Below are 14,449 nucleotides of genomic sequence, written 5' to 3' on the forward strand. Positions count from 1 at the left end.
TATATTGGGGCATTGGCCGAAAATAGCTTTGGTTTATTGGGTTACCTTTATTCGGTCAATCCAAGGGGTAGTTGCAGGATAAATGTATTTATCCCATGTTTAGCTCAATATACGGTAGATATCACTCATGTGATAAATTTTTGATATTCCACTGTGTGTTCTTACGCCATGTTACGTCATAGTTAAACATTACGTAAGTTAAGGCGGATGATTGACGTAAAATGAAAAAGTACAAAAATAATTAATTTTAGTTGAAAAGTATTGAGTTGTACATTAAACGGCATTTAATGTTATTATATTTATTTATTTCATAATATGTTCGAAAAAAGAAATGTTAACGTTTCTTTGAAACGCCAAGGCTCGGGGATAGAAAACACACAACTCGTTGGATAAAAATCATAAACCATCGCAAATCATGAGAGATCCTATATATATATCAAACCATTTATGACGTTACATTGGTTTAGCACCAAGATCTCCAAGATTCATTATGATAATTATGACGTCATAAAGGAACTAGCACATCAAATTGTTTGACGTCATAATGCCTGATACACTGTGACGACACAATGGTGTGGATTCCATGATTGCGTTATGATTGTTGGACAGTCTATAAGGAGAAGCAACATTGATCTACCGATCATCTTTAATCGGAGTAACAGGAAATATGATGGAAATCATATGTTTAAGGTGAATAACTCCATTTATTTTAAGTTAAGCTAGCTCACAATATTTGTAACATTAAGGACGTTGTTTACTCAGGGTTTGGGTGCTGAAATTCGGATTGTTATTATTAATAATTAAGTTAAATATCATGAGTAAAATTTGTTTTAAACATAAAAATTATTTATGAAATAAATTGTCATTGACAAAACATTCGATATTTTTACTATAATATGGAATTAGGCTCAAACAAAGTTGGACTTTTATCAAAACAGAAGAAATTCGGACTAAATTTTTCAGATTTGGTTTTTCAATGACATACTTATAATAGTACTGTAATATTCAAAGTTAAGATTTTATTTGTTAGTCAACATAATTTTGCATATAATCTATTTATCTCACTTTTTTATTTAGATAATCGAATGGCACACACTACAAAAAATATTGAAAAAGGCTAAAAAACGATAAAAGACACCATATCACAATTTTTATCATTGACCTCATATAAATTTTATGCCAGCAGAGTAAGGCCAATATACTTGAATCAATATTATAAATGTTTTAGTATTAATTCATCATAATTCAGTTTTTTGTTAAATTGAATTAAAAATGGTCCGGATTTGAAAACTTATAGAGGAAATTTGTTTTGTTTCTCTTCAGTGTCACTGTCATTCATACACTGTATTTAATTTTTAAAAGAGTTTAGCTATTTGTATTTTTAATGATTAAGAAAATCTCCATCATAGTGTAAAATTTGTATATAACTTTTTCCAGGAATTTGTTGATGGTTTACTACTATTTTGATAGGCTTTCTTGCAAAAAATTAGGGTACCCTACCAGGCATTTCTGCAAAATACTAGAGTATGCAATTTCCTATACAATCTTCTTGAAAATACACTTGAATTGCTGATATAAATATAAATACATATACAGCACATAAAAGTCACTATATTGGAACTCTATCTCGGACGGGGCGGGGATTTGAACTCATGACCTCTAGAACTCATACGCTTCTGGCCACGGTTCTAGCCACTCGGCCTTGTAGACACATTACCACATTGAATTAAATTTTAATCATTTTTAAAATAATTGTAAAATTGATATTTTTTATTGGAACTCTTTATTACGAGGAGATACAAAAAAGATTTTCGAGGAACGTGTCGTCTGGCCTTAAGTTTAAAAAAATATTTAATTGCCATTAACTAAAAAGAAGGTGATTGACCTACTTTTTTGAAAGTGAAAAATAACACCCTCGTTAAAGCTTTATAACACACAATTTACACAATAGATGGTTTTTCGATATCAACAAGGGAATTTTTTTTTATTTTGAGTAAACGTTTACCGTAAGGAGAAATAGAAAAATTAGGGTACTACAAATTTATATCTCATGTAAGTCATAAGTAGCGTGAGGGAAATTGTGTTTTCCCTCTACGGGTTTGTAGGACACTTCTCAGTACTTGTGATACATTGTACTGTATGATTTTTGACGCAAAAAATTAGATTTGCTCATATTTTTATTTTAAAAAAAGAGATATTCTACGCAAACCCATGTATACAAGTTGTCTAATATATCGTCCAATTTAACTCATTTAAATTCTTCAAAATTATCAATCCCACCTTTCAAATACTCTTTAAAAATCTTTGCTTCACTTATGTTTATTTACAATGTTTGGTTGCTATTCAATTTTAAACATTTCCTATCATCTCGACGCCGCTATTTTGTTCTGCTCCAGACACAGGAATGTGGTGTTACATCAATATTCAAAGGGCAACTACTCTAATTTTTATAAATTTCAAAGGGTAACTACTCCAGATATTTTAAGAACTTAAATTACGGCATGCTGTTTCTATTCTAAATAATACGAAATGTCGAAGTGATTAGGCGAACGTCGGCCAATGACGACCATATTGCCGAATATTAATTCTCACCGAATAACTATGGAGATATATGGGGCAGTCACGTGCTATGTTTAAATCAGTTAAATAGTGACATTTCAGTCCGAGGAAAAACAAAGGCATTTTACACGCCCTATATATCCATGTTCTGATATTTTATATGAATCAAGGATTTAATTATACACTTTTGTGGGGTGTCTCAAAAACTAGAACAGGAAAATTATACATATTCTTGTGTATTTCCCAAATTCATCTCTGACTGACAACAGAGGAAATTAAAAGAAAAAAGACGCCAATGAAAAACAAACCATTATTTCTTTAATGTATCTCAAATAAAATCACCTAAGAATAAAAACGCCGCTCCCTGTTGCAAAACCTACGATCACCGATGCAAAACCAATACCAATTAATTGAAATGATACAAGAAGAAACGACAATGATTTATTAAGAACTAACGCCAGGTGGCGCGCGAGGAAGGAAATAACTGACTGCAAGCGGGATAAAACATTCTGGTGTTCTTTTGTCAAATTTACATGTATGTATAATAATCAAGACCAACCAAATAGAATAGAATGTGCGCGATGTAAAACGTCACACTATTGCTCGAATACTAAAATATTTAGCCAGATTACCAGGTGTATCCATGATATCAAAATGATTGTGCATCTTTTGAAAATTTGTTTGATTTGCGGGAGCTATAAGTAAGTAAGTAAGTAAGTAAGTAAGTAAGTAAGTAAGTAAATAAGTAAGTAAGTAAGTATGTAAGTAAGTAAGTGAGTGAGTGAGTGAGTAAGTAAGTAAGTAAGTAAGTTATTTATTTATAGTGACATGTGTATACATTTCCAAGTGTAATATTAACAACAGTCAGCATAGATTAAACACCCGGCCCGTCGGGCCTATATGCCACTTTGAACACATAATACATGAAAAAAGAAAAGAAAATAACACAGCATCAAGCGGTAAGCAAAGATGTGACTGAAAATATACATGTATGAGTATAAAAAATATTAACATTGACAGTCATTAATTAATAAACATTTGGCGCCACTGTGATGAAGTCAGTTCATTATAGCATAGGTATAAAAATATTTTATGATGTAAAAAAACAAAACAATGAGTAGACTCTAAGTCGTAGACAAAAATGTCAAATCTTCTGGTCGTTTTCGGACTTCCACCAAATATTTTCCAAATAAATGATACACCTTGAAAATGTAAGGGCATATCTGGTTCATTTGGTCGTCAATTTGAAACAAACTTAAATTTTCGGTTCTGCATTGGTCTTTTGGATGAATAACACTAAAATGAAAAATCACTGAACATGAATTGCAGGTTTCTGTACATGTATTTCCGACTTGTTTTACCATGCAATTGGGGCATTTGAAAAGGCGCACATGTAAACACTTCGCAAATTGATTTTTATGTGATTTTAAGCTTAAAGTTTGAGTAAGGATGTTAAGGGGTTTGCAGAAAAGAATACAGATTCTAGAACTTTGGTTCTAATGTTGTGTTTTCCCATGAAAGAAAGACAACTACGCATTATAATCCTCGGATACATGTACAGTTTTGACACAATTCATACAAAATTTCTATGACTCCAAGAAATGATCACTTTTAATCAAGCAAGAGATAACGAGTTTGGTCCCTTTACGTTAGTGTCAAGACCCTCTACATCAAACTTGAAATATTCAAGCATTGCCCATGTCTGGTTGGCACACTTGGTATTTTTTGTACCTGGAACAATATAAGAGCTCTGAGTAACACTCAATACTCGTATTTACAATGTATATTTTATCACTGTTTTGGAATTGAGAATAACACAATACAAGTAGATTATATCGGTATTGCGTATATTACACTCTTAAATGCAAAACGAATCAATCACAGTTTTTTTTTCATCTAACCTAACAACTGTCTTTAGAAATAAATACTAGTAGCAACCAATTCCTTGTTTATGGAAAACAACCCAGTTGTTGCTTTGTTGAACCGATGGACTATAGAACGCAAGGGTTTGTAGAAAGCACTTGCGTTGCTAGGTAACTAATCTTTGTCTACTCAGTAAGGACATGCGCTGCAGCATAAGGATCAGGGAAGAAACAATATTAATATTAATAAATTAACTGAGTGTTTTTATCGTGCAGGGATCTAGCTTACGTCGTCTGTACCATAGACTGACTGAACCTACACAGCCGGTGTCGGTGGTTCGAGCCCGATACATCGCACACCGTGGAGCAGGTGCCCAATTATACCAAGGTACATTTTAAAAGGACCAAGACTTGCTAATAAAAATATAAAATTCGTTAATGGAAAATGTATAAATCTGTAGAATTCACACTTTAAAGTGTAAAATTCATTCAATAGTTTGTAAAATTTACACATTGATCTGTAAATTTTACACTTTAATCTGTTAAATTTACAGGTTTAAGTGTAAAATTCACACTTTAATCTGAAGAATTCACGCTCTAAAGCGTAAAATTTAGCCTTTAATATGTAAAAATTTACACTTTAATCTGTAAAAGTACATTTAATTTGTAAAATTCACTATTTAAAGTGTAAAATTTACATTTTAACTGTAAAATTCACACTTAAAGGGACTTGGACACGATTTGAGGTCAAAATGTTTAATTTTTTTTTTTCATTTTTAATGTTTAGAATGGTTAATATGGGTATTTTTAATGCTTTCTCAAAATCTAAAAGTCAGATATTAGTCAGATATCGAGATATAAGCAAGATCGAAGTTTGGTATTCTTTGTTTTGTAAACAAAGCTCGAGTCTTGTTTTTTGTTTACATATGTGTTTTATTGGTATAAGTCTCAATCAGATGTTGCTTTCTTCTATTGATAATATATTTTATAAACACATTGAACAAGTTTGCCTTGTTTCTTACAATTATTTTGTCAAAGAATCGGTATTTCCATAATTTACATTATTTGTATACAAATATAAGACTCGAGCTTTGTTTACATGACAATGTCTTCTTATTTCTGTATCTCTCTTATAAATTAAATTATAACATTCAAATTCTCGTCAATCATTCAAAATGTGCAGGTAAACTATTTTATATTAAAAAAAAAGAGTAAAATTTTGATCTAAAATCGTGTCCAAGTCCCTTTAATCTAAAGATTTTGCACATTTATCTGTGAAAATCCCACATTAATCTGTAAAATACTGTGTTAACACCTGCTTAAAAAATAAACATTGCATTCAACAACGAGTTCTCATAACCAGTGTTTGATTTTCCAAAAAATGAAACAGTGACGATTAAATACTCTTAGACTAAGTGTTTCAGTGTCACATGACCAAAAATAAAAATGTTCAACGCTAAGCGCTTTTTATAATACAAGCCGTTTCACTCACTGGCTATGATTTGCAATGTTTAGAAGATGTTCGCCAAACATTGCGGCTGCCACATAAAATGTAGAATTATCTGTAACCATTTTTATGGATTTTGACTATTTGTTTACTTTTATGCAAACACACGGTCTACAAGCCTGCTATAATAAATGTATACCAGACGTCAACTTTTATTGTAAATTTTACAGATTAAAGTTTGAATTTTACAGAATAAAGTGTAAAATTCATAGATTAAAGTGTAAAATTCACAGATTAAAGTGTAAAATTTACAGATTAAAGTGTGAATTTTACAGACTAAAGTGTAAAATTAACAGTAAAAGTGTGATCTTTACAGTATAAAATTTACAGATTAACGTGTGAATTTTACAGATTAAAGTGTGAATTTTTCAGATTAAAGTTTAAATAAAATTTACAGATTAAAGTGTGAATAAAATTTACAGATTAAAGTCACTGTGTGAATTTTACAGATTAAAGTATGAATTTTACAGATTAAAGTGTAAAATTTACAGATTATGTGTATTTTACAGATTAAGTGACAAAAAGTCCGTTCTTGTTCAAAGAGTCACTCTATATTTCCCATTCGAAAAAGATAAGTAAAATATCAAGTTTTGACCGATTTCGATAGAATTATAAAAATACTGTCACTTCTGCAAGTGAGTGCATATAAATTCTTATAAATAGGTGAAGAACATATTTTATAACAACTCTTCTAAAAAATAAAACAACAAATTAATGTACCTGAAACACTAAAAAATGGCAAGTTATGGGGGCCAAATTTGACTAATATCATATATAGTTCTTTACACTTTAAAGCGTGAATTTTACAGATTAAAGTGTAAATTTTACAGATGAATGTGTTAATTTTAGATTTAAAAGTGCAAATTTTGTAGATTAAAGTTTAGAAAATTAAAAAAAAATGTGAAGTTCAAATGTGGCACTAATATACTTCTGTGAATTATAAGAAACATGAAAAAGTATAATTTCATTTTATTTATAATATTTATTACACACAAGCTCTTTTAATTTCAACAAAGGCATTTTTCAACGGGTGTTTATTATCAGATATATAAGAAAAAAATCAGGCTGTTGAAAAGTACCCCTTGATCAATCTTCAACATTAAAAAATGACCACTGGGTCAATTTTTAACCCGGGTCAATATTCTTTTCACTCACCGTTTAAGGTTCAAGAAAGAACGATTGGCATTGAAGCAATATATTTTCTGCGCATGCGTCAAAACTTGTTCTTCATTTAATCAGCTTCATTGTGTTATATCAGTTTTTTTTTTAAAAAGGACATAGGTATCCAGAAGAACTTTTTTCATAAACCAGGTGTCTGCAAGTTACCTTAAATCAGCGAAATTTGGCTTAAACTCCAAATACCTATCTTGCTGAGATGGTACATGTACGTCATCATGTCTATTTAATGTAAACATTTTAAAGGAGTCATTTGAGAGTTGCAGAGTTAAAACCTATATATATATATATATATATATATATATATATATATATATATATATATATATATATATATATATATATATATATATATATATATATATATATATATATATATATATATAATTTGCTTGTGAATTTTGTAATGCTCCAGGATTTCAACACCAGGCATTTTACCTGCATCTCAAAGGATACCTATGATCCCCTAAATGAGTGTACAAATCTCACTATGAGGTCGATCAAATAAAAAACCCTATCAATTGACATATCTTTTTTGACATGTTTTTATGTTTGCATTGCACATTTTATAGGTCTGTTTAGTTGTCGGTTAACTGATTTTATATATGTCTACTCTTGAAATGCGTCATAACGATAAATATTGAATTTTCAAAGTATAGAAAAAAAACCCAGGAGTAGACAGAGATAACCAGGCACTAGTCTTGTTTCTGCTATGACAGTTACTCCATTGCTTAATGCAATAATATAAGTAAAATTGGGTTGCTTAATGCAATAATATAAGTAAAATTGGGTATTTCATCACAAAATGCTATATTTTGATATATTTGTTAAAAATTTAAACAAGATTTTTTTATAGATACCGACTCAAAAAATTATGAAAATCCAAGATGCTCTTGTTATGGAAAAACAAATAGGGATCGAGAATTATGCATATTTACTCCACAACCTCAAAGGTTCACCAAAGATGGTCAACTAGATCCAGTAAGGTATGCAAAGCTAGAGTGAGAGATGAGCTCTTAAGAATCTTAGATACGAACTATACGAACGTGATGTTGTGTATAGACGAGTTTATTCGTTTTTCTTTCAGATTGTTCAAACAAGACAACCTGAATAAAAGATTACAACTTCCATTATCAACCCTGGTCGTCAGATGGCAACCAAAAAGACACGTGTGTGGGTACACTCGTTCGGATCTTCTCTCCGTCTTTTCTCAGTTTGGAAGCATTCAGCAACTTCGTCTGCTAAGTCTCAATAGCGCCCTGGTCGTGTTTGAAGAAATTGCGTCTGCGTGTAGAGTAATGCAATATCCATATTTAGGAGATGTCTGCAATAAAATGTGTTCCAGTTGGTGGCACAGATGTATGGAGAATAAGTATGTTAGGATGTCTGAGCGAGGAATCAAAATCAAAACTGACCGATTTGTCAAACTCCTATTGTGAAAATGCCATAATATATGTGCGTCTGCAGTTCCCAGAAAGTTTCAATTGTTAAAATGTCCTTTTGTTTGTTGTGTTTCTTTGTTTGTTTTTATTCCTTAATTGAATCAAGTTGCAATAATAAACACTTTTAGAGTATCTTGGATATCGTTTATTGTTTTTTTTACTACAACTGAACTGATTTTTATGAATAACACAGACATGAGAGTGTATTCTTTAGTTGTTAATAATGAGAGCAGGTCTGATAAATGTGAATGTGAGAGGGGCAGACAGACAAACATACAAACAAAGACAGTGCAAAAACATTTTGCAAGATTTACGAAGTAAACATAGAATTACGGATGGTATCTAAAACCATAAATTGAGCTTTCAGCAGCGAGTTTTCTTTTGGGGAATAACATTTGTCATTTTGGTGTCAATAGTACTTGATGATACTGGAATTCTAGTGAAGTGTTCGGTTATACGACGTTACCCCCAGATAACAGGGTGCGTTCCGTTCGCTAGATGCATGGGATATAGCATGTTGTAAAATTATGTCGGGGACCAAATACAACTTCGTTTTACAGGTAGGTCAGAAAAATGGCTATTTATATTTATTTTGTGCAATTTTAATTTTGTTTTTGGTCTCGCTTTAATATTTTGTCATTTTTTCCCTCTTGTTATGAAATTTTGACCCGTATTGATAAAATTTACCGTGGAGGAAATGATATGACCTGAACTTTTCCACTGATAATTAGCACAGGTTAAACCATCCAAACAGATTATGTTTACTTAACGGAGAGGATGACAAACAATCAAAGTTTTATCAAGGTGAACAAGGAGATAGATTATGCATAAATAATTTTCTTCAGTTAAATTCTTCTTTAAAAAAGAGGTTAATAAGACAGAAAATTAATCAAATAATTGCCTGGTAGTTATATGATGAAATCCGGATTTCAAATCATTTTCTTTAAAGTGAAAGATTACAGGTACACATGGTACATGTTTAAACATAAGTTTGATAGATAAAGATGCCCAATTTTATCAAATAAGACAAGGACTGCTGCAAATTTGGAAGCAACTGGTATTCAGGGGATATCTTGGCATATACAAAAATGCGCAGAAAACTGTTCTGTTTGACCTTCGTGCGAGCAAAGGGTAGAAAACAAACGCGGTATACTTTATTCAAATGTTCTCTTTTTTTTCTTGTGCGAGTTTCCGTAACAGGGTTCTTACTTCACGAAGTATATCGTTTATCAGTATGATTGAATGTTTAGTTAATCTGTAGGAAAACACGCAGTTAGCGTAAGATATCAATAGGCTATCAACAACTTATGGAGGGATTTTTTTTTTTTTACTAAAATGGTTAAAGGTTGGTAATTATGATTTTAAAATGAAAATGGAAAGAGTTCTTTGAGTTTGATTTTACCACATTCGGGTGATATTTGCAAAATATTTTTCCATTATTTAAATTAATTTACGTTTTGCTAAGAGGGTAAATATGCCAGAAATAACAGTTCAATGAAAGATCTGGTTGAGGATCAGGGAACCCGGTAAATTCCCATAGGAGGGTCTCGTTTTATCATTTACACCTCAGGGAAACTGTTCCACTTCCAACCTCCCCCCCCCCCCCCAAAAAAAAAAGAAAAATATAATAAAACACATGCTTCGATCCATCCAATTACTGTTCATATTTGCCATGTTCAATAAACAAAATATTGTTTACAAACACAGGCACCTTACGTTATTTGCATTTCTTGTTATGAAAAAAATTATTCTCACCTAAAAATGTAAAAAGAGGTTTATTACACATTGTATTTTTTTCGTGAGAGAAAAATAGATAATGTTATGCCTGCTTTAAAAGTAATTTTTGCTTTTTTTTTTTTACTTAAATAGCTTTAATGAGGGCAATATTAGAATCATTTATTGGATAATGAATGCAACTGGTAGTTGTAAGGTATAAAGAGCAGGATGCAAATAAGATTTAGTAACGAGTCTATAATTTAGATGCACAGCTATATGCCTGAAACAGGCTTGTTTGGGAAGATAGATATACTTCATAATAAAAAGTACAACTACATGCACACAGTTTATTATTTCCTTTAACTGATGACGTTTATATACAACTTACTATAGTGTTTATAACATAAAAAAAATAATAGTAAAGGAATCGAATGCTAGGCAAAGATGCCCTAATTCTTATGTATGTTTCTGTGTTAATCGATTACTCATCAATAACCCCCAAATTTATGTTCAATTAGAGACCTGTAGGTAACCTGTAAGTAAATGGTCTTACAGGCCTATCCTATCAACATTCACAGATAACGGTGCCAACCGTCTACCACCTTGGTTTCCCTGAGGTCTCCTAAACCTTAGATTGCATGTCACAATACTAGTATTTGCTGTGCAGGAGGTTGGATTTGTTGAGAGAGAGAGAGAGAGAGAGAGAGAGAGAGAGAGAGAGAGAGAGAGAGAGAGAGAGAGAGAGAGAGAGAGTGTGTGAGTTTCTATATATACTATTTATGCGATAGGCATCTTTCATCTTATTGAAGAGGCAAGCTTATTATTTACGAGCATTTGTCACATTTTTTGTGACCCAGAAGAGGCAGACAGCATTTCTAGTTCTTTATTAGAGTGTCAAAAAGGTGGCAGGAAAACAATCTGTAGATGACATAAACAGGAACACAATAAGTGATACAGCTATATATAATAAAACAAGGTACATATCTATACTTATCAATTAAGACATTTTGCCAATAAATTAAAACAACCCTGCACTAGAGTAACTGCTTACACCTTTGGTATTTCATCACGGGACATATTATATTCGTAATCTATAATTGAATTTTACCTGATAAGTAGTTATTGTAAAATTAATTAAAAACTTACTTTCATTTCGATAAACCAGCCCGAATTAGCAAAAATGAGAGTAAGGTGGTGGACACGCTTTAGCAAAAATTGTGTTAATACCTCTTATATGCGTCGGAACCGGGGGGGGGGGGGGGCAAAGTTAGACCTAGTCATTGGGCACATAGTATTAGAGAGCCCCCCCCCCCCCGACTTTTTCTGGCAGCAAACATAATTGTTCCTAAATTTACCATGCAGGAAAAGATTGAAATGTTGAGACGTTGGAGTCATAGGTATACTAGCCCCCCCCCCCCCCCCTACGGATTAGGAATTTAATGATTTGGGAGAAAATTATTTGTTTTGGTAGGTAAGAATTTCTGGAACTATAGGTATAGTTTCCCCCCCCCCCCCCACACACACACACACGGATTTTGAATTTCATGAATTGGGAAACCAATTTTTTTTGGTAGGTAAGAATTTTTTTGGAACCAGAGGTATAACCCCCCACCCCGGAATAGAATTTTCATGATTTTGAGATATAGGGGTTTTTTTTTTTGCTTGTCAAGATATCTGAGGATAAGTCTAGCCCCCCCCCCCCCCCCCACTTTCAATTTGCTTCCGACGCCACTGCCTCTAGTATATCTATATGAAGAAATTATGTAAGCATAAAACGGAGACGTTGTATCGAGGTATGGGGGTGAATTTCATTTTAGATTTTATTCCCATCCGCTCCTTTAATATCCAGCCATTCGATTTTAAATTCCAATTTTGAAAAAATAGGTTGAGAAAATAAATTTAAGAAAAAATTCGGACACAGTATAAAAAATGAAGAAAGAAAAATCTTTCAACATACAAATTCAATAAATATGTAAACCGCTATTTCCCGCGCTTGCGCGGGATATTATTTAGTATCTTCATAAATGAACATAATTAAGTGATAATCTGTACAATAAAATATCTTTATGACATTCACTATAGAAACAAGTTTCACTTAAGAATTTCTTGTAAAGTGTACAACCATAATAAATAATCTAATCGCTGATCTAATGGCATTGAACATACCCATAATACATTTGCACAAAATGATGGGTTACTTAATGAAGTGCACACAAATGTACAAAATATCATATTACACATTAAATTATAAAAGTGGGGGACCAACTCCATGATAATTCAATTTTTACTATGTTATTTTAAGAAAATTAGTTGCTGCGAGAAAAAGTGGGGGGGGGGGGAGCAGTCCCCCCTGCCCCCCCCCCCCCCCCCCCACACACTAATGCTACGTGCCTGCAATGTATGGCGGTCTTGAAGTTTCTGGCAAGTAGTTGATCAAGTTCATTTATTTCCAAACAGTGAAATATCATATAACATGTAAATTTAATTATGGAATTACAAAGTTGAAAATCTTCACATTGGGGAGATAAGATTATATACACTCAAAACATAAATTATATTACATGAGGTACAGAAAAGAAATATTTACAAAAGGGTACACAATTTAGTTCCGCAGGGGTAAAGTAAAGTAACACATGTACTTTAAAGCAGGTTCCAGTGTATTGTTGTTAATACTAAATAGGATGCAGTAAGTCCGGAATACACTCGTGTATTATAGACATACTAGTATTTAGTACTTAAAAGTGACTCGCTTTTAATTGTACAGAATGTATTGTGTCTATCTATGCATGTTATGCCGAACAGCTAAGCCGGTGTCACACCTATTTGATTTCTTTTTGTAAACATGACTTCTGTTTACTGGTACGGCATGGAAGTAAAAATATAATAACAAACCATCCTTAGTCATTCATTTTCCATAATACCACGGGCTTGTAAAACTGCCTAAAACATGAGCTCGTACAGCTTTATGGTACAGGTAAGTTCTGGACAGATTTGCATATTCATTTAAAAATAATTACCTTGTTCAACTTAAACTGTTCTAAAAATATTCAAATGAAGATGTAATTATTCCGTTATAGAGATATATGTATAAATAATTAAACAATCTTGTACAAATTACGCAATGCCGTTGTTTACATTTTTGAGAGACAGGTCGCCTTCTGTAAACTGAGAAATATAGGTTCCGCTCTGACAAACATGATGTTCATTCGTTTTGAAATACAAGTACATTGGAACCATGAATTAGGGCAATGTGCAGTGACATCGTTTGTGTGTGTATGTGTGTGTGTGTGTGGGGGGGGGGTCGACATTTTTATCTCATTTTTGGCTACGGTACTTAAAAATAGAATTTAATGTTATTCTGATAATAAGATGCACACTCGCGATCTTTGTTATCAAATTCTAAAATTAAAATGCTACCTTGCCATCATTTTTACGTTATTTCAACAAATAAAATAGCACTTACTTCTTTTTTTTTATCTCTCTGCTATATGTAAATTAAGTAAGTATTACATGTAACACACAAGTAATAGTGCGTTAACGGCATGCAAAGGCAACAATAAAAATTACATGTAATAGCCTGTCTGTTACCTGTAGTTTATTTAGGACACATGTCAAAATTTCTGCTGACATTGGCGGTCATTTTGAAGCCGAATACATATGATGGCCCTATGTGCCGCAAAATTTTAAAATTCCGATAATATTGATTGGGTCCTTGATAATAAAAATGGTTGGTCAATATTAGTTTTGTATATCAGGACACCATACAAGATGATTATCATTAAAAATCTGAATTCAATAAAATCTTATACTGAAATTTTTAAAATTAACGTCAAATTAATGTCCAGTTCTAACAATTAATAAGATCACTTTTTGAGACCGCGCTTTTCATTGCTATGTCGGCTCAAATTTTTTTTAACTTTCCTCGATCTGATTTGATTTTAAGGCAGGCTACTAATATCCATAATGTTTCAAACATATTTTATTCTGTACTTAACATAATTGGATTAGGTCGCACGTATTTCCATTATTAGCTATCTGCCATGATTCTTATCTATCAGCTTTATCAGTAAATTAATGTTGAAATAAAAACTTCATCCATTGTAATGTTCGAAATGCCAAACTTAAATCAGCTGGAATCGCGGTATGCAATGAATAATCTCGAAATGAATCCAATAATGAATTTTGCA

At 32.1% G+C, this 14,449-nt stretch overlaps 2 protein-coding genes across 3 annotated transcripts in view; both read left to right on the forward strand.

Annotated features, from left to right (window-relative positions):
• Window positions 1–529: 529 nt before the first annotated feature.
• Window positions 530–8,685, forward strand: LOC109618386 (uncharacterized). Its single transcript, XM_020065987.3, has 4 exons — window positions 530–690; window positions 4,698–4,809; window positions 7,961–8,090; window positions 8,192–8,685. Exons 1-4 carry the CDS (start codon window positions 595–597, stop codon window positions 8,541–8,543), a joined length of 690 nt encoding a protein of 229 aa, XP_019921546.3. The 5' UTR covers window positions 530–594; the 3' UTR covers window positions 8,544–8,685.
• Window positions 8,686–8,871: 186 nt separating this feature from the next.
• LOC105325428 (uncharacterized) overlaps window positions 8,872–14,449 on the forward strand; it is a 32,372-nt gene continuing 26,794 nt past the window's right edge. Inside the window, exon 1 of one of the 2 annotated variants that reach the window (XM_034458231.2) lies at window positions 8,872–9,106. In XM_034458231.2, the coding sequence (XP_034314122.2) occupies window positions 9,074–9,106 (33 nt within the window). In that variant the 5' untranslated portion in view covers window positions 8,872–9,073. Of the gene's footprint in view, window positions 9,107–13,118; window positions 13,237–14,449 lie in introns of those variants that run through there. The other variant, XM_034458232.2, reaches the window with a different exon arrangement.

This window comes from Magallana gigas, chromosome 7, assembly GCF_963853765.1.
Source record: "Magallana gigas chromosome 7, xbMagGiga1.1, whole genome shotgun sequence".
Taxonomy (NCBI): Eukaryota; Metazoa; Mollusca; class Bivalvia; order Ostreida; family Ostreidae; genus Magallana; species Magallana gigas.